Here is a 22,067-nt window from a genome sequence, read left to right as displayed (position 1 = left end):
TTCCTTTGGAAGGCTGGTACTTTTCTGGATGATGGTTCATAGCTGCTTCCCAACAAAATCTTAAGTTTGTACAAAGCTTACCTAGCAATCTTTGAATCACAAAGTGTGAAAAACTGGATAGAGATTTCTGTCCTCTGCTGAATATGTCTGTAGTAAAGAAGACTGTATCTTCATGGAGGATCTGTAAGTCTCTGAGGAAAGGAAGATGTGTCTCTGCATAGCTGTGTAATTTTCCTCTTTGATTACCAAGTCTAGCGATTGTTGGGTGGTTAATGAGCATCAATGAACCGGGTAACTGACAGCAATGCATTTGTTTGCTTATTTGCAGATTGTGCTGGCTGTGGAAGAGACATAAAGAATGGACAAGCATTGCTAGCTCTGGATAAGCAGTGGCACCTGGGATGCTTTAAGTGTAAGGCCTGTGGGAAGGTCCTAACTGGGGAATACATCAGCAAGTAAGTAGCCTTTGCAACTCTCCTGCACTCTTGGTGTGAGTTCTTGTTGCCAGAAGGGAAGAGCTGGCAGCAAAGTTCACCTTTTGGTATCCAATTTCTATCACCTCTCAGCATATGCCAAAATTCTTTGCTGTCAGTGAGAGCTGAGCTGGGGAAGGGAGGTAAACTGGACAGAGCAACTGCAATGTGATGTTTAATGATAGCAGTCCCTACTTAATACCAGTACAGAAGAGGTTGTATCTCAATGCTCCCACAAGGGTTTGAGTGAATTCCTATATGTTTTCTGTGTTAGATACAGCTTTGATATGGCTTTGTGCCATTTTGTTTTCCAACATTGATATTGAGGAAAAAAATAGGAACCTGTCCGTTATTTGCCTTTGCTACAGAATAGACTAAACATGATGTGATTGACCTGTCAGTGTTTCTCAACTCCAAATGAGAAACTAATGAAGAGAGTATTGAACATAAGGAGGGGCAGAGGAAGTGAAGGGGGAAAAGTGTTGTAATTATAAAACAGAGGGAATTAAGATACAGTCCTTGTTCTCCTCTTCAAGTATATAATGAGGAGAAAATGTAGGGAAATAAAGTATGTTTCACAAACCCATCAGTAAGTACAGTGGGATGTATAATATTATAAATCAATTAAATGAAATAAATTCTGTAATTTCTTAAAAGAAGGTCAATGCTAGCGCCTGAGAAATAATATTAAGTTCTGATTGGTGCTTCCATTTGTACGATGGATGTACATTGTTCATATCAAAAACATCCATGACCTTACACTTAAAAGCAACTGGTTACGCTCTTCACACACTACGGAAGATTTCTTTGTTGAATGATCTCCACTCATCACCATGGACAGAGTTCCAATAATTTCTCTAGAATTGTACCACCTGTAGTTCTAGAGTCTGTTTTTAAGAATGAGGTTTGCTTCAGTGTTTCAAGGTTGGGTACCTTTCCTTTATGGAAATTTAAAGGAATAATTATAGAATTATGAGAATATGATTTTTTATTTTTTTTTCTTCTACTGCAAAATACATCTCTTGGTTTCTCTCCCATTTGCCGATTGCTGTTCATTGGAGTTCCAGAGTGAAAACAAGGGAAGAATGTAAGTCATGCTGTAACCCATTTATTAAAAGGTGGTTTATATTTTGTGGATTTTCTTTTTCAGAGATGGTGCTCCTTATTGTGAAAAGGACTATCAGGTTCTTTTTGGAGTCAAGTGTGAAGCATGTCACCAGTTCATTACTGGGAAAGTCCTAGAGGTACGTGCTTTGTAAGATGGAGTTTAAGAATTGGGCCACATCCCATTATGTTCTCAAGGAGCTGCAAAAAAATAAAAAATTCTCATGGGAAAATTTTACTGCTGATTTTAGAGCAAAGGTGCTAATTTTCAGAAATATTTTCAAGTGTTTTACCTTTGGAGCAATCAGGGAAAGTATGTGATAGAGAATTAATTACACTAGTTTCTATGGATTTATGATTTCTATGTTTCTTTTTTAGTGGTGATGTGCAAAGTCTGTTGCATTTCTTATTCTGTGTCAGATTTGATATATTTATAGAGGTAATTTGAGTACTGGAATCATTACCTTTGACAACTGTGAGTATTCTGAGATATATAGTCATGAAGGGGGGTTGTGTACCTGAGATTTTTCTTCTCAAATAAGGCCAGATGATATGAATGATGCTGACAAGGCGAGGGAGAAATGTACTGGAAATAATATGTTAGAAACAAGAAGGCACAAACAGAAAATGTCTGAACAGTCTTTTGTTTACTTTTAGTTGGAATCCTCTGTGTTCTCTTTGCCTCTCTGGCCAAATCATTTTACAGTTGCATATCTTTTGTTGTCAGTACTGTCTCCCATGGCTGTGACTAGTCCCCTGTGAGATGGGATTCTTGAATTATGCATGCATCCCTTTGTGTCATCACAGAAATGTTCAGTGGGTAAAAATGCAGATGACCTTCCTTGTCCTGTTACCATTGAAATATGAGGAACAAACCTGTTGCCTCCCTTCCATATAGGATTCTATGTTCAATGGAAATAACCTGACCTTTGAGCTTAGGCCCAGAACGGGCTGTGTGGCTTGGCTCCAGATTTAGTTATGTTTAATACTCAACCTTCCTGGAGCAAAAACGGGGGAACCAACACAAAATTCCCTTTATATAATAAAGTGGAAGAAATGGGAAAGCCAGGAAGAATTTCAGTTACAGGCATATTTTTTGGAGAGGAAACCAGATGTATTATTTTAATGAGTCCAAGAAATAAACCTGAAAGTATTACCAAAATAAAAACAGATGGAATTTGCTAGTTAAATGTGTATTATAAGTTCTCTTCTTTGTGTTCCATCTACTGCTGGTATAGGACTGTGTCAGCCCTCATCTGATAAGTTTCATATTTGATGTAAAGTGGAAACAGCTCGATTTTCTAGCTCTGGAGGTCTCTGTAGTTCAATATTCGAATATTAGCCAGGACAGTAGCCACCAACTGAGACTCAGAAAGCATGTAGACAGCTGCTGTACCTGTCACTGCTTCTACTGAGAGGAAGTACACTTTTCCAGTTAGCTGTGATCTTAGTCTGCCTCCTTTGCAGTGTGTTTCTAATTCTTTTGGAGTGCCACAAAGATAATCAGTGAGAACAGTCTGACTTTTCCCTTGAGTTAGAAAGGCTGTGTCTCTGGCTTTTATCTAGAGGTCTACTACCATCTGCCTATCTGTTCACATCTACTGATGAGTTTTTCAGTTTAGTACTCTCTGTTGGAGAGTACTCAGCATAGTTGGAGAGAAGTAATTGGATTTGTGAGACTGGGAAGCATAAAATATTCAAAAATGACTTTAGATGCTATTTCTGCTGTTACTCTATTACACAGCACATGATAGGTGCTCAAACCTGTGCAATCTATTGCTGAAAGCAATGTGATCTATTCAGAGGCATGGAGATGAAAATAATAAAAGAGGAGGTTCTTTGAGTCTGCGGAGAGCTGGGAAGAAATGAGCTATTTCTGTTTGGAGCCTTCTGTGTAGTGGATGTGAATATAGAAAGGTTGCATTCATGTTGCTCTTTCTAGTATCAGTGAGAAATAAAATTAGGTTTCTGAGAGGATCTAGAGCTATACCCTTTCAGAGCTGAATCAGCTGAGGCCAGGAGAAAATGAGTTCAACTCAACTAGAGTTCAGCTCTCTATCACAATCTAAGCTAAAGTTTGGTTTATCAGAGTCTTCGTGTCCCAGACAGAACCTTGTTGCAGTCATTTTGGTGTCAAGGTTGGTTTCTTGCCTTGTAGTTCTTTCTCTTCTTATGGGCATTTATTATCAGAAGAAGAGACAACATATTGCTGAAATAAAAGTAATGGAGCAGGTGTCCAACCTCATGTAAGGGTCAAAGTCAGAGAAAATAGATAAAGATTCCTCATGTGACCTAGCCCCAGCAGGATCCAAATATGCTCATGAAATAGAAACAGACCTTTTGAATGATTTTATGGAAATATTATGCATGTGAAATTATGGGTAAAACTAGAATTTTTGCTTGCATATTCATGGATCTCATTGATTATCAGAGGCACAACCCTTAATAATACAGTAGAGGGCAGCAATAGTTCTCAATATCTAACCAAGACCAAAAAATAAAGCATGTAGAAATTGAATTACTTGTAACACAGCTCTTTCCTGATTTGTTTTAAATGGCATTTGAAGCTCACTGCTATGTGATAGGTGTAGAGTGGACAAGTCCTTAGAGTCTTTCACCAAAAAGCACAGTATTTTATGGTCAGGGAGACTCAGACATTGCTTTGACTGATTTACAGTACATCTTAGTAGCCTGGATAGTCCATGAATTGAGTTCTTCACGCATCAGCGGGGAACGCAGGTGCTAGAGAGACATACAAGCATTTTCTGTCATTGGGCGGCACTTGAAAAGATGCTTAGAAGATACAGCTAATATTCAATAATACAAGGAGTTTAGTAGAAGCATGCGTTAGTTTCTTGTCTCCTCCTAGAAATCTTGTATGCTGTCAGAGATGCACAGTTCTAAAGGAGCAGTACTAATGTCTCTAAATTAGACTAAAGGCACTAGTAAGTGGAAACATAAGATGAGAAAATTATGTGTCAGCACAAGTCTCCTTTGAGCAGGAAAAGTAGTTTAAAGGATGGGGCCAAAGCATGACATAAATCCTCTGGTAACAAAGGAGATGAGAGATTGGAAGTAGCCAGAGGGTCACGGAAGATAATTCACAGAACAGGATGCTGCAGTTCATGGAGGGCTGCAGATGCTTTTGAGGCAGGACAAGTAACAACCTCATTAGCCTGTACAGAAAATCACCCACAACCTTTCAGTACACCTGAAGTTTTAATTTAGATGAAGCTCGGGATTCTCACAGACAGATTACTGTTTTCCCTCCTTGTTTTCTTAAGCAGTGTTTCTTTGGCAAAGTTGGGCATTTTTGTCAATTAATATCATATGCGTTGTCTCTTGTCCTGCCACCTCTCTTGGGAATGAAACCATGTTATCAGTGTGAAGTAGCAATGTTATTGGAGGTGGAGATTATGGCATTACTGTGCAGCTCAACTGCTACCTAGCTTTGTATTTTACTTGTATTAATTAGAAATATTAATCTGATCCAGGTCTTTCATTTAATCCAACAATAAAATATTTGTTATGTCAGGACCACTATATATTATTTCATAATATTCATCCAAAGCAATGATGTGAAGATATTAGAGGGGAAGTATGTGGCACGTGGTATGCAAACACTTCCCTCTAATGGATCAGAAGAAATCAACAGAATGCTGTTGTTGTAGGACTCATTTATTTTTTGATCATTCTCATTACTTTACTAGATGGAAAGTATAGAAAAGCAGGAAAACTGAAGCGAAATGAAAGTGTGAATCTGTGCTTTGTTTGTGGAGGCAGGTGATACCTGTTTTTCCAGTAAGAGTTTATTTTTTTTTAAATAGAAAATTTAAGATGCTTTGCAGCATCTCAGCTCCTGCTCATTTTTATCCCTCGTTGTTGCTTTGCACCTCTGAAAAATCAGGCCTTAGTCTTCTACATTGAGCAGTCAGCAAGAGAGACAACCACAGCTGAAGCCAATGTTGGCCCAAGAGTCTTCATCTCAGAAGGCAGCTGTGCTATGCCCTGTAGGCACATACAGCAAACTTTGTCAGAAAAGCCAAGGTTTGAGCTCAAACTTTTTAAGATTCAAGCCTTAAGAAAATAGAACTTCACCAGCATTCTGTAGAGATGATTTATTTGCTCAGTTTTGAAATGCATTACTTAAAAAAAAAAAAAAAAAAAAAAAAAAAAAAAACAGCATATATTTTGTTAATATCCACATCTCATGGAAGAATCTCTTTTTTTTCTATACCATAGATCTGACAACTTTGAATAGCCGTAAAAATAGAAAAAAATGCCATGTGCATTTAAGTCAGCTCAGGTATTTCTCATGTTATTTTGCCCATAGCTTTCTGTGATAAATAGTCACAGATGATAGATAAGTCTGCACGCCAGCACAATGAATGTGATAAGTATCTAACATGAAATAGATACCGCAACTTTCTTGAGCGTGCAGGATACTTTAATACTTGAGTATTTGATGATACTGTTGTCAAGACAACAGAGATCAGTGTTCTTCCTTGGGTTTCTCCAGGAGAAAGGAACTTTTATTTATGGCAAATTACTCATTTCCTCTTAACTTCAGTGAAAAACTTTTCTTCTCAGGCAGTAATGCCATAATGAGAGTAAGGACTTTCACACAGTGGAAAGTCTAAGTTGTTGTCTTCATAGCTTCAAGGCTTGCCTATGGAAAGATGTCCATCTGGTCTTAATCCTACAGATCTCTCTGTAGACATGTGTAACTCCACAAATCTGAGTAAACTTCAGCACATATTTAGCTATTTGAAAGATGCTGGCTTAAATCATTTTTGCCTCGTGTTTATCATGCACAATGTAATTATTCCTGTAGGACTTGATTCAAAATATGTTAAAGCACTGAGAAGCTTTCCATTGACTTCAGAGAATGGGGGATTGTGCCTATGCCCATGCATTCTATCTGTGCTTATCTAAAGTGTTTTACAAAACTCCTAAGTAGTATTCTTTTAGTTCTGTAGAAAGAAGATACCAAGACAGAAACAGACAAATAACGTGCATGAAATTAGACAGAAAGCCTGGGAATAAAAAATTCAGGTGCTGAGATTTTCACTTTTATTTTCTATTACTGATTTGATCTCGTGATCTGAAGATGTATATATCTATTATATCCACTGTCAAATCCCTCAACCATCTGGCTACTCTACCCGTTTAATTTTTTATTTTTTTAATGCTACTTGCTTACTATTCATTATCAAATAAAAGGGCATTGTGTGATTTCTCCTGGCTGTGCATAGCTTGAGTTCCTGTTCTGGTGGGCTGCTGGCTGCCCTGTGTTTGTTTCCTGAGCACTGCTGAAACTCGCATGCCACCTTGTAAGCAGTGGCATAATGCCATTTTAACAGATGGACCCGGAAAGAAAAATGCCAGGAAACCAGAAGCCTCCTTTGACTTCAGCCTGCAAGGTCAAGTTCTAAGCAGTTCTGATATAGTAATTTATGCTGAGCTTCCCCTTATTTTAAAGAGGGTGAGTATACTTAAGAGGTTGCATTTCATATGAAGGAAACTTAATACTTCTAGTTGCTGTATTTTAATGTGCCAGAATTTTAAGACGTTTTATCTTTGCTGCACCTAACTCAGATACTAATTATCTCCTTCACATCTTGACTTCAGAATTTGGAAGTAAATAACAGTAATAATTAGAGAGAGAGAGCTGCCATGGTTGTATAAGGAAACTGTATCTCTGCATTTACCCAGCAAAGAATGTGATCCAGAGTAGCCTGTGAGTTTATTCAAGTGTTGATTTCAGGGCTAGATTTAGAAGCTCACATGAAATCATCACCTTTCTCTGCAGTCCAGGATGTAGTTTAGGTACTGCAGGGTATTCATACACCTGGTCCTGTGTTCTTACACCAGTACATCTTCTAGATCAAAGAACTGTGTAGAGAATCTCTTAAAACAAACATAGATATATTTTACTTCCATTCAGAAGTGTTAAATGAAAGGCAAACATATTCTTCTGCTGAATGAAATATTTCATGGGGTTGTTTTCATAGTGATTATCCTAGAAGTATCACAAAACATGTCACTTACCAGATTCAGATGATGCAGCCTGTACCAGTAGTAAAGGTCAAGATGATTTAAAATGTTTAGCACTTTTATAAAGGAAGTAGTTTAAGCGAAGACTGATGATGTGATGTATGCAAAAGGGTTTGGTTTTGGTGGTGTGTTAAGGAAAATTGCTGAAGGACATATTACCACTCTGTTTTCACCACACTGGTTTGGACATTTTATAGAGTTGGGAGATAACTCAGCTGCTCTCAACCAGCATCTCCCAGCCAGCACTGTCATCCTCACACAGCAGAAAAATGCAGCAGCAGAAGGCTACATAACACATGAGAAGCGGTAGCTTTTAGTGCACGCCTTGTTAGTTCTGTGATTTGCTTTGTGTTTAATTTTACTGCTGTTCTAATAAATCGGAAAACACGAACGTGCTGCCTAACCAACCAAGGTAAGTGGTAAGAAAACAGCAGAAGCACGTTGCTGTGATCGTTTGCCTTGTGTTTGCCCTTGCAGCCAGACAGGTACATACAGCAGACCACAGGGTTTCTTTCGATTGTGGTATTTACCTGTGAAGAGATCAAATAGGGTTGTTTTATGGGGCACACTGTGCATTCATCAAAGGCTCACAGGATGTGTGTGGGGCATGGCCTCACCCACAGTGTGCTGGCAGTACACAGGATATTTGTGCCCGTGAGAGAAGCGGCCCCTGTGCTCTTCCTGCCCTCGCCTGAATCAGAGCAGAATACAAGCTCAGCATAACTAAGTGCTTCTGACAAAACTAGACTGACACCCAGGAGGCTGTGTAAATTCTTCAGAAGCCGTGCAAGTAAAATTTAATAACTTCAAGAGCCAGAGAGTGCTGGTTTCATACTCGGTGGACACCTGTCCCTGAGGGAAAAAATGTTCAACATGGAGCAGTGACTCGAGTGATGGATGAGAAGTGGCCCTGCCCCTGCCTGGGCCAGGATCTTCCCCGTTTCCTTTTCTCAGAGCAAGCTGGTCGAGTCAGTGACAGCGTGTGTTCAGCGTGCAGGCTTGGCGGGCGGGAGAGCAAGAGCAGAAGACGAGGAGGAGGAGAAGGAGAAGGAGGAGGGAGGCTGAGGGCTGGGTGCACTCAGGGGCGCCTTGCTCCTGGTCTGCAAGAAGGTGAAGGGATTCTGCCCACCAGCCGAGCACGGATGGAGTTATACTGAGGAATTCTTACCAGAAGGTAAATGTCTTCCTGTGAAACCAGATCTGAACTAGAAGGGGAGTAGTTTTCTTTTCGGGGAGGGGATACAGCTTTGTGATGTGACTGAATAGCTTGTCAGTAATATCAGAATCGGATATCTGTACTATTATTACTGCTCCGGCAGGATTTTTTAAAGGGGTATGTGTAATCCCATGTCTTAGTTGGAGAGTGTAGCTAACATTTTTAAACTGCCAGAAATAGATGAGAACAGGACAGAGCTTGGCTGTTTCTGATTGCAGCTGATTGCAGATGCACGGAGGAACAATAGACTTCTTTATCTCAAATACTTCTTAGTATAGTATGTTACATCTTGTGATCACTTCTGGAGAATCAATGCATAGCAATAAAGTTAGAACTTTTTTCCAGTCTCTCTGTCTTTGAGCTCGGAAATGTGTTTTATTAGTTAATGTCAAACATTGTTGGGTTTTGTATTGTTTTTAATGTGGGGTTTGTTTGTGTAGAAATGGGGAAATGAAAAGTATAACAACTCAGGCATATTAGTAAATGTTTCAGCCAGCTTGTCTATGTAGCTGAGTAGCAGCACAGACTTGACTCAAACTATCCTTCCCTGATAAAAATATGCATGTGTAATTGCACAGAACACAGCACCATGCACAGGGTCAAAAAATATAGAATTAATATACTTCCAGAAAAAAAATAATCCAATAAAATATAATAATAAACTTCAGAAAAAAAAAAAAAAAGAAAGACTTCATGTAAAAATCTTTCTATCAAGGTTTTGGTGACTTTGCTTTTTTAAACTCAAAAGATCGAACTTGGCAAGAGGGAAATCTGTATTTAGAAGAGGCTTGACATATAGTAAAAGCAATTAGCTGGAGTTGACAGAGCCCTAACACGAGTTCAGTTGCTATGGCAGCATCATCACAAGGCATTAACTTCTCTGCAGTGGTTTTGAAACCATCCCTTAGTCAATTTGAACATCAATAGAAAAGGGAGGAATGTTAAGAAGATGTACAGGATGGTGAATAAGGAGAGCAAGTCATAACAAGTAATTTGAAAAAATAACCAATTAAAGCTTCCTTATTGCCACAAAGGGACTTGTGAAGTCTTGCAGGTGCTTATAAAATAATGGCTTATCTGTATAAATTGCTTTCTTGTGTACAGTCTTGCTGATGAGGATTTATGTTTCCTAGCACAGCGTCTTTAGCTTTTTCCTGTTTGTTTTAATTAAATATTCTGTAGAGTGTTTCTTGCACTAAGTATTAGCGATAAACTTTAGCAGGCTGATAAAAAATACTTTAGAATGACATTTCAGTAGAGGCATTTATATTAGTATAAAGATCACTGCCACCAAGTATGCCTGTGTGGTATATAACTATTGCAAGTATTCCAGTAACACACAACAGGTACTTAAAACAGGTAGTTTTTTACTGTAACAGAGATGCACATAACATACATATATTTTTTCAGTGGAATGGTAAATTACCTGGACTACTTTATTTTTCTTGTTATGTACCTGTGTTAAGAACTCTACTTGGCATGGTTGTCACTGTAGAACATGTGTTCTTTTCTTGGCACAATCTGTTTTAGGGAAAACATAATATTGGGTTTTCATTTTATAGTTGCTCTTGTTTCTTCTTTTCATCTTTTAAACTTTTGCATGTATATATTTATTTATTTATTTTTGCATCTTTTAAATGTTTGCACCACAATCAGCCACAAAAGACGTATAAAATTACGATGATCCCTCCACCAAAGTACTACACTGAAACCACTGTCATGGTCTCACTTTCAATTGGGATGTAATGATAGGGGAATGTGAGGTAACCTGTGACATCATGACATTATTTCAGCCAGTTTAGTTTTTGATTTTCCTTGACTGAGATCACAATGAAAATGGATTAAGTGGTGGAATATTTTTTGTAAGATTGTGATCTTTCATTTTTAAGTTCTATAAGTGGAGGGTTTGCTCCTCATTTGTAGAAGGGCAGGGTGGGACTTACACCTGTCCCCAGTAAAAAGTAATTGTTGGGAAGAATGCAGCAGAAACCAGTTTGAAACTTGAGAAGTGGAGAAGAGCCTGTTGAGGCAAGTCTATAGATGTCACACGTTTGTAACAGGTTCCAAAACAGGTATTGTGCTTAATATTCTCTGTGTGAGGACTCAGTCTTCTCTTCTCTCTGCTTTGTTAGGGTGCTTTCCCTGACAAAGTTTGGAATCTTGGGAGTTTGATGTCCTCACAATTAACACCCAAGTGTCTCTTTACTGAACTGGGTCCTTTAAAGATGAAGAAATATGATTACCTGAGTATTTTGCAGGTAACTAAATGTTTAAAATGACCATCTGGAGCATAAAGTAGGTAGGTTTTAATTGCATGCTCATGCTACATTAGAAGGTCATATAGGTGTAATTGTCCTTGAGATAGATATCTGGTTTGTTTGACATTTATTACAAGCCATTTTCTTTGGAAGAGGGAAAAACAGCACACAGCAAGAGGTGCACCTGTGCACCACCAGCAACACACATGCTGGCATTCAAACTGTCTGTGAAACTGGCTTGGGATGTTCTGTAGTTCACAAAGGTCTCTGAAATGAGCACCAAGAATCACTTGAGTATGAGTTAGTGTGTTAAGAATTTGCCTTGCACATGTACAACTTGGAGAGAGATTTGTTATGCATACAGATGGATGTTTTTGCTTTGAATTCTGTGAAGTAGTTGCATCTTGGCTGGAAAATGTTGTTTTCATAGGAACGAGGAGAATAAGAACTGAGGCAGTAAAACTTCAAGCAGATTCCTCAGCAGCACCCTTGAAGTACTGTGCTATTGAGGCAACAGTCACAGAGATGCTGTATTCAATTGAAACTTTGATGGCAGCAAGTGATGTTAGGTATCCCTTTCTACTTTAGGTTCATTTATCTCTTTTCTGTTCATCACCACAGTAATATGTTCTATCATGGTTATTTTGCTGGAGTCATTTTCCTGCGGTAACTAGAAACCTTGATTTTATGTGGAACTGAAGAAAACAATGTAGCAAGTAAAATGGCTGTGTCTTGGCTCTGAGAAACATACTCTGATGTGATGTTCATGCCAGCTAGGATTCAGAAGTATGCTTGCATAGTTTTGCATCTGTAATTAGAAATCATCTGTACGAGAAGACTGACAAACAATATAAAATGGACTTCTGACAAAAATAAAAGGCTCTGCTTTTAAAACAAGTACCTGTTGGTGGTCTGGCACTTAGATTCTAAGTTACTCTATTTGAAAAAGTGACAACTATTTCTGTGCATTAACTTATTCACTCGGTTAATTTGATGGCATTTTGGCCAGAATCGCAAAGCAAGGATTCCTCAGAAATGCCTTGCTGTAGTCAAATTCAGTCTCATACATGTAATTATGTGTTAGAGACTCTGGAGTTAAGAGTGATGTGTTTGGGAAGGAAAACATTTGAAGAATATCTGTCCCTTTGATAGATGGTCATCTGTTGCTTATTGTGACCTCTTACTGGAAGAATTTTCTAAAGGTAGCAGGTAGCATTGCAGTTAATCAAGGACAGAATACTTTTTATACTTCTTAAAGCATTATAGGACAAGAGTAGCTGGAACAACAGTGACTACTAGGGTGAGTTTGCTACAAGAGCAGATAGCAGTCACCAAAAGGAAAAGAAAATACTCTACTCAGTTCACTCCTGGCATATTTTCCTATTAGAATAACGTGGGGATCTACCAGGTACAAATAAGCATATATTGAGTGCTTTATTTCTACTTTATTTCTTATTGGCTACTTTTCTTTTATGTCCTCTTGTTATTTTCTGGTGAGGTACTGTGTGATCTCATGCTTAATCTCTTTTCCCACTCCTTTGGCCTTCCCAACTCTTCTTTCTCTGTTGTTCTTGGGACACTCCCTCTGAACTGAATGCAGACATTGGAGTGGAGACCAGGCATTGCTACATTGCATGCCAGAGGTTACACGGTTCCACAAACAGCCTTCTGACAGAAAACTGGAAAGACAATTTTATATTAATTAGGTAGGAAATCAGCTATTGGATCTGGTGGTGTGCTACTCAGAGGCGCTGCCGGACTGGGAGTCTAAGAATTTGAGTTCTCTGCTTGGATCTGCTGCAAGAATTACTTTTGATCCAAGGTGAGTTGCTTAATGCCCCAGACTCTCACATCCTTCATTGATAGGAAGACGCTTGCCTGCTGAGCAGGCTAGCAGGAGTTTTGCTGAGCCCTGCACTGAGCTATCTCAGCTGTGCCTGTTCTGCAGAGCCCCTGGTGCAATCATGGCAGTAGCAGCTCTGGTGCTGATGCGGCACAGCTCGTCCCGATCTGCTCCTGGCGTTGTGCTTGGGCTGTCTCCCTGAGCCGCAAACCGCATCAACAAAAGCTCACTTCCAGCAGCAAAGTTCCTGCTATACCAGGAATTTTGCTGCTTTGCCAAGACAGCTCGAGGAGTAAATTTTTCAGGCTCTGACTCTAATTATTCTGTCCTGTGCTCCCTAGGAGCAGTTTAGAATCACAGAATGGTTTGAGTTGGAAGGGGCTTTAAAAACAACTAACTCCAACTCCCTGAGATGGGCAAGGACACCTCCCACCAGACCAGGCCTGGCCTTGGTGCATGGGTAAATACCTCCGTCTATATCCATTGGAATGGATTTTAAGGTTAGAGGAACTGCTAAAAGTGTCTTGTCTGACCTTCTCTTTTCAAAATCATAGAGCTTTTCCCTAAAAATAATGATGATAATGATAAAATAATAAAAATATAAGGTTATCCTTTGTGAAATTATCCTGTCTTGTCATGAAGGCTGCAGAATGATTGTGAAGTCACAGATTTTCCCTTTTGCTGTTTAAGTTACCTCTACTGTAGAAACCTCATCTTATTTTGTGGTTAAATTTGTCTAACTTTAGCTTGTTGATGTCACAGTTGTTTTTGTTTGTTTGTTTGTTTTGGTGGGATTGAAAAGCTCATTCTCTTTCCTATTTTTCTTCTTTGCTTTTAATTACTGTTCCATTGTGCTCCAGTCATCTTTGAAGCCTCTCTCTCAGTAATGATTTGGCTCCAAGTCCTTCAATTTCACAGCCTAAGGCTCACGTTGGTTGGTGGCTCTCCACTGAATTACTCTGCAAATCCATGTGTCCACTTGTCGGTATTATAATAGCGACTGCAGTATATAGTCAGAAGCAAAACCTTGCTTCTGCTATCCCTTTATGTTCTTTGCACGCACCAAATGATCAGAAGAACCAGCTATTTTAGGTACTCTGCGAGCTCTTTCAGGAGGTTACTAATGATGACCTCCAAGTGCCTCCCTCAGTGGCTGTGGCCTACAACATGGCGCTCAGTCTCCCAGGGCCCTGCTTGTTTGATTTGCAGCCATTCTGCATTAGGATATTAAAATGTACTTGTTAGATTTTAGGTAGCTTAAACAAACATTGTTTTGAGTCATCGGCAAATTTACAAGGAAAGGTTTTTATATTTGTTCTTATTATATTGTTTGGGCCAGTAGCAGAGGTACCTCATGCTGTGGGCAGAAGGAAGTCATCTCTGAGGTGTTTGTCTCCCCCCTGCTAACACATCCATCTGTCAGACAACTGCCTAGCTATAGTTTTTGTTGTTGTTTGTTGTTTTTTTTTTTTTTTTTAAGACTCTTGAATTCAATTTATTCAAGTCTTTTAATTTGTAAAAGTAGACTCATGACAAACACTTGGAAAAAAAAAAAATTCTTGTCAAACAAACAGTATCTAACATTACCTTTTATATTACCTTTTTAATTATCTCAATTCTTATGCTTTTTCTATATAAAAGAGTACGGAGCATGGTTATTTTCTTGCTTGTCTTTTACAGTACACAATTTAGGACATTCAGTAGGCTGTCTTTAAAATTCCAGGATTTATCTTTTCAGGGTTACTTTAAGATCTAGGTATATGTTCCTTTAAAATACAGTGTTGTTCTTTATCTGTCTACACAATTAAATCATGATCCGAATGGAAGTAATTGCTAATTTTCAGAATTGCAAATAACCTGTTCACATTAGGATGAGGTCTAATATTTGTTGCCAGGTGTCAGGTGCAGTGCCTTCTGATCTATAAAATATCTGTCAGATGCAGGTTTTTGTTTGTTTGTTTGTTTTGGGGAGAGGTTTTTTTTTTTTGTTGTTGTTGTTTGTTTTTGGTTTTTAAGATATGAAAGAGCTTTGTTATTGAAATTTCTAGCTAAATGTCAGCAGGTTGAAGTCAGTTGCCGTTCTGCTGACTGAGAAAGTAGTTTCTACTTAAGTATACCAGTAATATCTGTCACAAAGACAGTGAATTCACAGATTTGTATTGACTCTCAATGAATCAATGTGAGAATTGCTGTTTATGAACCTGGACTTTTCCCTGATCTTTTATTTCTGAACAGAAAACATGCATCTTGGATTACTTTCCTCAGCCATAGTAACACTAGTCATTATTTTAACTCCTACATCTCTGATGTGAATGACATCCTTCTTAGTATCCTTAGTATCCTTAGCATCCTTCTAGATCCTAGATCCAGTCAGTCCAGATAATAATGAAAGTCCAGATAATAATGAAAGAAGACTTATAAATTGCATGGAGTAGTGAGATGTCTGAGACTGGGTAGAATACCATCAATTTACATATCTATTCACAACAAGACAGAACATGGAGCAAATGTTGCACGCATTCAATGGTTAGTCTTACTTTGCAGGACATACACATACCTTAATACAATCTACTACATATATTTTCTCTGAATTCTCTCTGATTAACTACATGGTCAGTCACTGGGATTAGATTTCTCTGTGCATAAATAGGATTCTAACGGATATGACGTTAGAAATCCTGGCAGTCAGCAATAAAGGTGGGTCTGCTATTGCTTTGCTTCTCTGTACAGACCAGAATACTCTACCTGGCCTCTTGAGGCTTCTGTGGGTGCATGTCTTAGTTGAGTGGAATGATCTTTGAAGTAACAACCTCCTGCTTTTAACTGTGTGGAGAATGTAAGTTCTTAGCTGTGGTACAGTGTGTAATGATAGGTGCATTTGCTCCGTGAAGACAGGATGAGTGGCTGCCATAAGGAATCTATGGTTTAGCATGTTTTGCCTTTGTGTGCAACTCGCTCATCACTGGGTGTTGCAGGGAAATGAGAACTTGAGGCAGAGCTGACAGTGCAGTCACAGGTGGCTGCTAGGGCCCTACTGCACAGTAAGTCTGGTTGATGTTCAGCTCCCAGGAGGGCTGATTCTTCATGCTAGCAGACCAATTGCAACACTGGAGATGTAGCCTGAAGCATTACTCACATCTTTTCTATAAGGAAAAATGATATTCTAAGCAGCTAATAATTTGCATTGCTATTAGCAGCCACTAATGAGTATAATAATACTGTATGCTGATGGAATTAACAGTAATAAGTTCCAAAAGTTTGATACAGTCCATCTGTTAAGGAATGCAATAGCATGACACTGGTAGTCACTGCTGGGATACTGGGAAGTATGTTGTATAACTCAGAAAGCAGGCATGGAAGAACAGTGCAAGTGTTCCTAGCAGCTGCAGTCTGGGCTTGCCCAAGACAGCACAGCAGTCAATGGAAGGCTCTGGGATTATTCCACGTCCCTTGCATGCAGGTTGTCATTCAGATTTAGAGTCACGGCCTCATGCTCCATTTCCCACTTTCCCCCTCACGTGCTTCTCGCAGCCTGGGAACTGCTGGTGTGAGCTCTGCTTCCCGCTGCTCCGGGCGCAGGGCAGGGCTCTGCTGGGAGCTGCTCCTCTCCAGAGGGGGTGGTGACATTAGTACTCCAAACAACATCAGGAGGTCCTCGTTTTAAAGATGCACATCAAACACGGATTTATCAAGCTAGATAGTTTACAAAATTTAAATTGTATTACATTTTCCTTCCTTTGGTAGTAACAGGTAAAGTTATGGGAGATTCAGACGTCCTTTGGAAGCAGAGGAGCTGCACTTTTATTGTTGTATCTCAGCACAGAAGTTTGTAGTGACTTGCTGAACAGATAAGACCCTGGGAAAAATGAGTGGACAGTTTAGGCCAGGATGTTATTAAAAGCAAATTTTGGTCTTCATAGTGTTTGTGCTGTTCCACCCGCCTGTGAGATCACAGAAGCCTGCAGAGAAGGAAACAATGGCATTTGATATTATCCTGAACATCAAACAGGGTGAAAGATTCTGTGACCTCTGCCAGTAATTAAAATAAAGCTTCTCTGGAAAATGGTAGGCTACTGCTACAGTTCCTGTTTTACAATTCATGACATTCCTTAAGGGGTTTAAAGATGAGTCTGAGTTATTCTTTATGCTGCTCCTTAGTCCTTAAGAGATCTGAGAAATCAGGTCAACCTCCTTAGAGTCATGGTAGGAGTAAATATTTGATTAGATTTGTCAATCAAAGAGCTGTGATTGATAGCTCTTCATTAAAAAACAAAACAAACAAAAAAAAAAACACCTTTTAAAAGCACTCTTAAAACTACAAAACTACATCCTTTTTTTTTTTTTTTTTTTTTTTGCATTTAGGTTGTATTAGGAAAATTGAGCTTTCTATGTGTTTAATAGCTGCTTGTCAGGTGATTGCTAGGATATCTTTGAATGAAGAGTGAGTGCAGCTGTGCAAATGTAACACAGCAAAAATGCACTTAATTGTGTCTTTTGGCCAACAGAAAATGTCTGTTGGTAATTAGTTCTTCCTCCACCAGACCCACTGGCATGTGAGCACTCCTGGTGGGATTCTTGTTATTGTCCCTTCTGGCTCTTGTTCACCGTTGTGCTGGAAAGAACAGGACTGAAGGCATGAGTAATAGGAAATCTTAAGCTCTCACGTTCACCAAAGAGGAAAACATTTATTTAATCAGACTGGAGCTCTACAAGCACTGAGAAAATAAAAGTTGGTCTTGTGGGAGCTGGGGGGACAGCATGAGGGAGGAGATAGAATCTAAAAGTGCAGTCCTTGGCTTTTGAAGTACTGTGGTCCTAGGATTAGGGCTGGGTGTGCCCAAAGCAGGGACTGAGGCTGGCTTCTGGGGCACGCATGCAGCTGTATTTCTATTTTCTGGGTTGGAGTCATTTGTGTTTAAATTTATTTTTTTGTGCAACCCACAGTTGCCTTTCCCAGACACCTATGAGAAATGGTACAGTTTTGGCTTTAAGTCCCCAAAGACTGAATAGCTATTTTTTTGAGCAAGAAGTGATTTGTTGCTGTCAGCAGGGTGCAAGATGCCAGCTGAGAAGTTTTTGAGTAGCAAATCAACTGTAAGGGATTTCTGGACATGAAGTGAACTTGGGAAGGGGTAAGGAGAGTGAGGCATAGTGGGAAGGCAAGTGCCTTTAACCCTCGTACACTTCGGCTGAAGAACCTTCAGGGCAAACGTGCACTGAGTAATGGTGCTTGGTATTGCCAGCAGGACTGGGATGTAAGCCTTAACAGCCCCCAGTATGGCAGTGTGTGGTTACAGGAAACTTCACACCGATTGTGCTGAATGTGGGTTTAGTAGCCTGAAAGCTAGGAAGAAAACAGATATCTGAAAAGTGTGAATATTTCGTTCCCTGTAGATCCTGAAGTTTCTCCTAATACGTTGTAATGACTGATTTTTAGCAACCCGCTTTCTCAGATGATGATGGCAAGTCAGGCTTAGCAAGATTAGCCTTGGGTTAGCTGAGCTGCAGATTGGTTCCTAGTGGATACCCACTGAAGACAGAGTTCTGCTCCAGAGTCATAGAAACACTGCTGAGGCAGAAAATGGATGAAACTGGATGTGAAGCATTCAGCAACAGCTGCAGCTGCTGTGATATAAAACTCCAGCAAAACCAGCCAGTGCAGGAGGGGTTAGCACTTCCACTTAGCAAGCTTGTGTTAGCAGGGGCGTGGTGTTCCTTCATCACTGCTCACTCTGGGCTAACATTTGGCCAGTTGTTACAGCCTTAGGGAAAGATCTGATAAACGTTTTGGCTGTTTTAGAGATATGTGTACATTGTTTAAATTACATTGGCAGTAGCATATTGGAGGTTTTTTCCAGGGAGTGGGAAGCTTCAGAGTGGCCACAGGTTTACACACAATGTTGTGATGAATCCTGGATTTGTTTTTCCTGTAAATAATCCGACTTTCTTAAATGTGTAGGCTGCTTATAGAAGTCATAATCAACTGACAGATGTACCAGGTGTCCTTAAGAAAATATTTGTGATGAGGAGAAAAACAAATGGCATGTTTCTCAGATTATCACGGCAAGTGAAAGACTCGCCAATATTAGCGAGATTAGACCAGATACACACCCGTTTAGGACAAATGGTGAATGGAGCTAGTAGAAATTACTGACCCAAGTTATTATAATTTGACTGCAAAATAAGGAACACAAAAATCAGAATCCTGGGCTAGTGCCAGAAAAACTACCCAAAAACCAAAGATTTCAGCAGTTTTTGCCTAGGACCGTGCAATGCAATGTTTGAGTAATACATCGGGGTCATCTGTCATTCTGTTCCTAAAACACACGTACATCAAAGCTTGGAAGAACAGATGCTGAAACTGTTCGGATGTGAATACATGATTTCTATTGTCCACAGAGCACGGTGCTTTCACGTTATAGATATTTCTGCTGGATCCATTAAAACTCCATTGCCGTAGTTTACTATTGGCATTCTTGGAAGGGAATTATTTCTTTGTAAAGCCTGATTAATCTGACAATATCAATGTACAGACTTTTTGGCAGTTAACTGAAATTACAAAAACTTTTGACCACAGTGTTGTTTCAGTCTTTTGTGTCTGGGAATTTGGATAACATCTTACGAGACATGGCCCCATCTCAGATGGGATATGTCAGGGGTTAATTCATAATAACATAACAGGCCCTGTACTTTTCCCAATTCAGACTAGATAGCTTCTTAGCTACCGTACTGAATACCTTTTGAGAAGCTATGAATTTATTTCAGAAAAAACATTCATGTGCCTACTGAAAATCTGAGCTCTCTTATGCAGCAGAGATGTTCTGCAGTTGGATGAGACAGGCGAGCCCAGAAAAGATTCCTCTTCTATGAGTTCATATGTATTTTTGTAATCATTGTCTTCCTGTTTGGAGAAGATGCTTTCCGGCAGTGATTCAGTCTTGTTAGGAATTTTTTATATCTCATTAACTGGGAGCAGTTTCCAGGACATGGGCTTGGCATCATCTTTAAATGAAAAATGCCTGAAATTGCTTGTTACAAGCAGCTCTTTGGGCCCTCACTCTGCTGAAGAATTTGAGGAGTGCTCAAAAGTTGGGATTATTTTTTTACCAAATACAGATAAAATTCCTGTTCCTTTGTATGCACAATATTGATTTTGCACAGCAGAAAGTGCAGAGAAGGATACAGGCTCCTGCTGATGAGTGCTGAGCTGTCTGAATGTGAGATCTACCTTGGAAGCCCATTCAGTATTTGCAGCGCTATGCTGCAGACTGGTGTTGTGCACGTAACATTTCAGTTGATAGGGAATATTTTGTGAAAAGCATTTGAAGTTAACATGTTAGGAAATCGGATACATTTATAAAGCCTTTTAGAATCCATTAATTGTCACTACTTGCTTGTTTTAGGATTCTTTTTTTTTTTTTTTTTTTTTTTTTTTTTCAAAAAGCCTGATGTGAGCTTTGCATGCTTAGTTTCTCCCAAGGAGAAATCACAATCGTGTCTGTGCCTTGATTTTTCCTGTCCTTATAGGCCTGAAATCTGATCAGCCAAGTCTTTTATGAATATCACTGTATTGAAGAGATGTGTATTTAAGTGACTCGGTGGATTTGGGTTACAGGATCTAGAGTATTTAGAATCTTTAGGTCAATAGTTCAGGCAGCTCAAGCTGCCTGCACCCATCTAGCTTCTGAAGTCAGGCATTTGTGCTTTAGGTTAATGGTCCCAGAAGTTGCCCATATCAGCAGTGTTGGGAAGGCAGCCAAGGAATGAAATGGCAGGTTGAAAACTGTCATTTATTGTCTAAATTCATCCATAACAGCGGAGCAATTGAGAAAATATGTGCTGTCTGCAAAAGGAGGAGGCAGCAGGTTTGCACAAATGTCTAGCTGCAGTGTAACATTCATTGCTTTGGTAAGTGGGGATTCAAAAAGCTGTCAGGCAAAATCACAGAGAATAGAGAGACTGGAACATAGCCTTTCACCAGGAAGTATTTAAACCACTGATGACTTGAATGGGAAGGTGTGAAGAGGAAAGGCTGTTCTATCTTGTCTTGTTCCTGTAGCTTTTTACCCTGGGTAGTCACTGCTGGCCTCTGTTGAGGACAGGATGCTGGACCTTTGCGCTGAGCCAGAATGGCAGGTCTTACGTTCCCATAGCTGCTGTCATATCATCAGAGCCATATTATAACAGGCAAACTAGAGGAAAAATGAGAGTGGTCTGTTAGCAGATTGAGTGCTCACAGAGCAGTGTAATTGTGAGCAATGTTTACAGTGCATTGATCCCTCATCTCTCTTTCTTGTTTAGGCCGGTGACAAGCATTATCATCCAAGCTGTGCACGATGCAGCAGGTGCAACCAAATGTTCACGGAAGGAGAAGAAATGTACCTGCAAGGTAAGGACGTCTCTGTTCTAAAACCAGAAAGTCAGGCTTGGTAATTTTTCTGTTACAGACCTCAGCACTTTATTAGCTATCCCTGTGCAGTGTGGACATGGTGGACAGCAGCCATCCTTTCTTCTTTACGGTGCCCTCAAACATTTTTACTGAACTCTTTCACTGTAGTAAATGGCCATGATGATGGCTTTGCAGTGACTCTATACCTGAGTTGAGCCAGATTGTATTTTCAAAAGCTGTGTAACAAGGGTAAAAATTATTAGGCTGCGTCTGAATTTGGCTTCTCACAGATAGCTTAGTGTACAGACTGGTGGATGAGCTATCAGACAATGTGAGAGGATTTCACGTAATTTTCCCCTGAATTCTGTTATTCCGGACCACTCTTCAAACTGTAAAACGCAATGAAAAGCCTTCCAGACACTGCAGTGAGCTTGTTTTGAATCACGTAGATCTCATCCCCCATGCGCATCATTAGATTGTCTCCTCTGCTTCCTAATTATATTTGCTTGCCTTGCCTATTTCCCGTTCATCTGGTCACATGTCTCCTTTAGTCCCATTTATATTTATTTGTCTCTTTCTGAAGTCACTTCTTTCTCACATATTCATTTCCATTTCCTTTTTATTATTAGCGGTCTTGTACTCACTTCCAGGTGCAAAGCATTTTTTTTTTCCCTTAATCTTTTCATGTAAAACAGAATGTGCTTCTTTCTTTGATTGAAAAACATCC

At 39.5% G+C, this 22,067-nt stretch overlaps 1 protein-coding gene across 10 annotated transcripts in view; it reads left to right on the top strand.

Moving 5' to 3' along the window:
• Positions 1-22,067, top strand: part of ABLIM1 (actin binding LIM protein 1) — a 136,395-nt gene that overhangs the window by 58,728 nt on the left and 55,600 nt on the right. For 9 of the 10 annotated variants that reach the window (XM_032190793.1, XM_032190797.1, XM_032190801.1 and 6 more), the window contains 3 exons: positions 329-455; positions 1,624-1,717; positions 21,253-21,340. In XM_032190793.1, coding sequence (XP_032046684.1) covers positions 329-455; positions 1,624-1,717; positions 21,253-21,340 — 309 coding nt within the window. Of the gene's footprint in view, positions 1-328; positions 456-1,623; positions 1,718-8,738; positions 8,809-21,252; positions 21,341-22,067 lie in introns of those variants that run through there. The other variant, XM_032190802.1, reaches the window with a different exon arrangement.

The sequence above is a fragment of the Aythya fuligula genome, chromosome 7, assembly GCF_009819795.1.
Source record: "Aythya fuligula isolate bAytFul2 chromosome 7, bAytFul2.pri, whole genome shotgun sequence".
In the NCBI taxonomy this organism is placed as follows: domain Eukaryota; kingdom Metazoa; phylum Chordata; class Aves; order Anseriformes; family Anatidae; genus Aythya; species Aythya fuligula.
The sequence above is the reverse complement of the archived record's forward strand: the minus strand, read 5'-3'. Positions and strand labels throughout refer to the sequence as shown.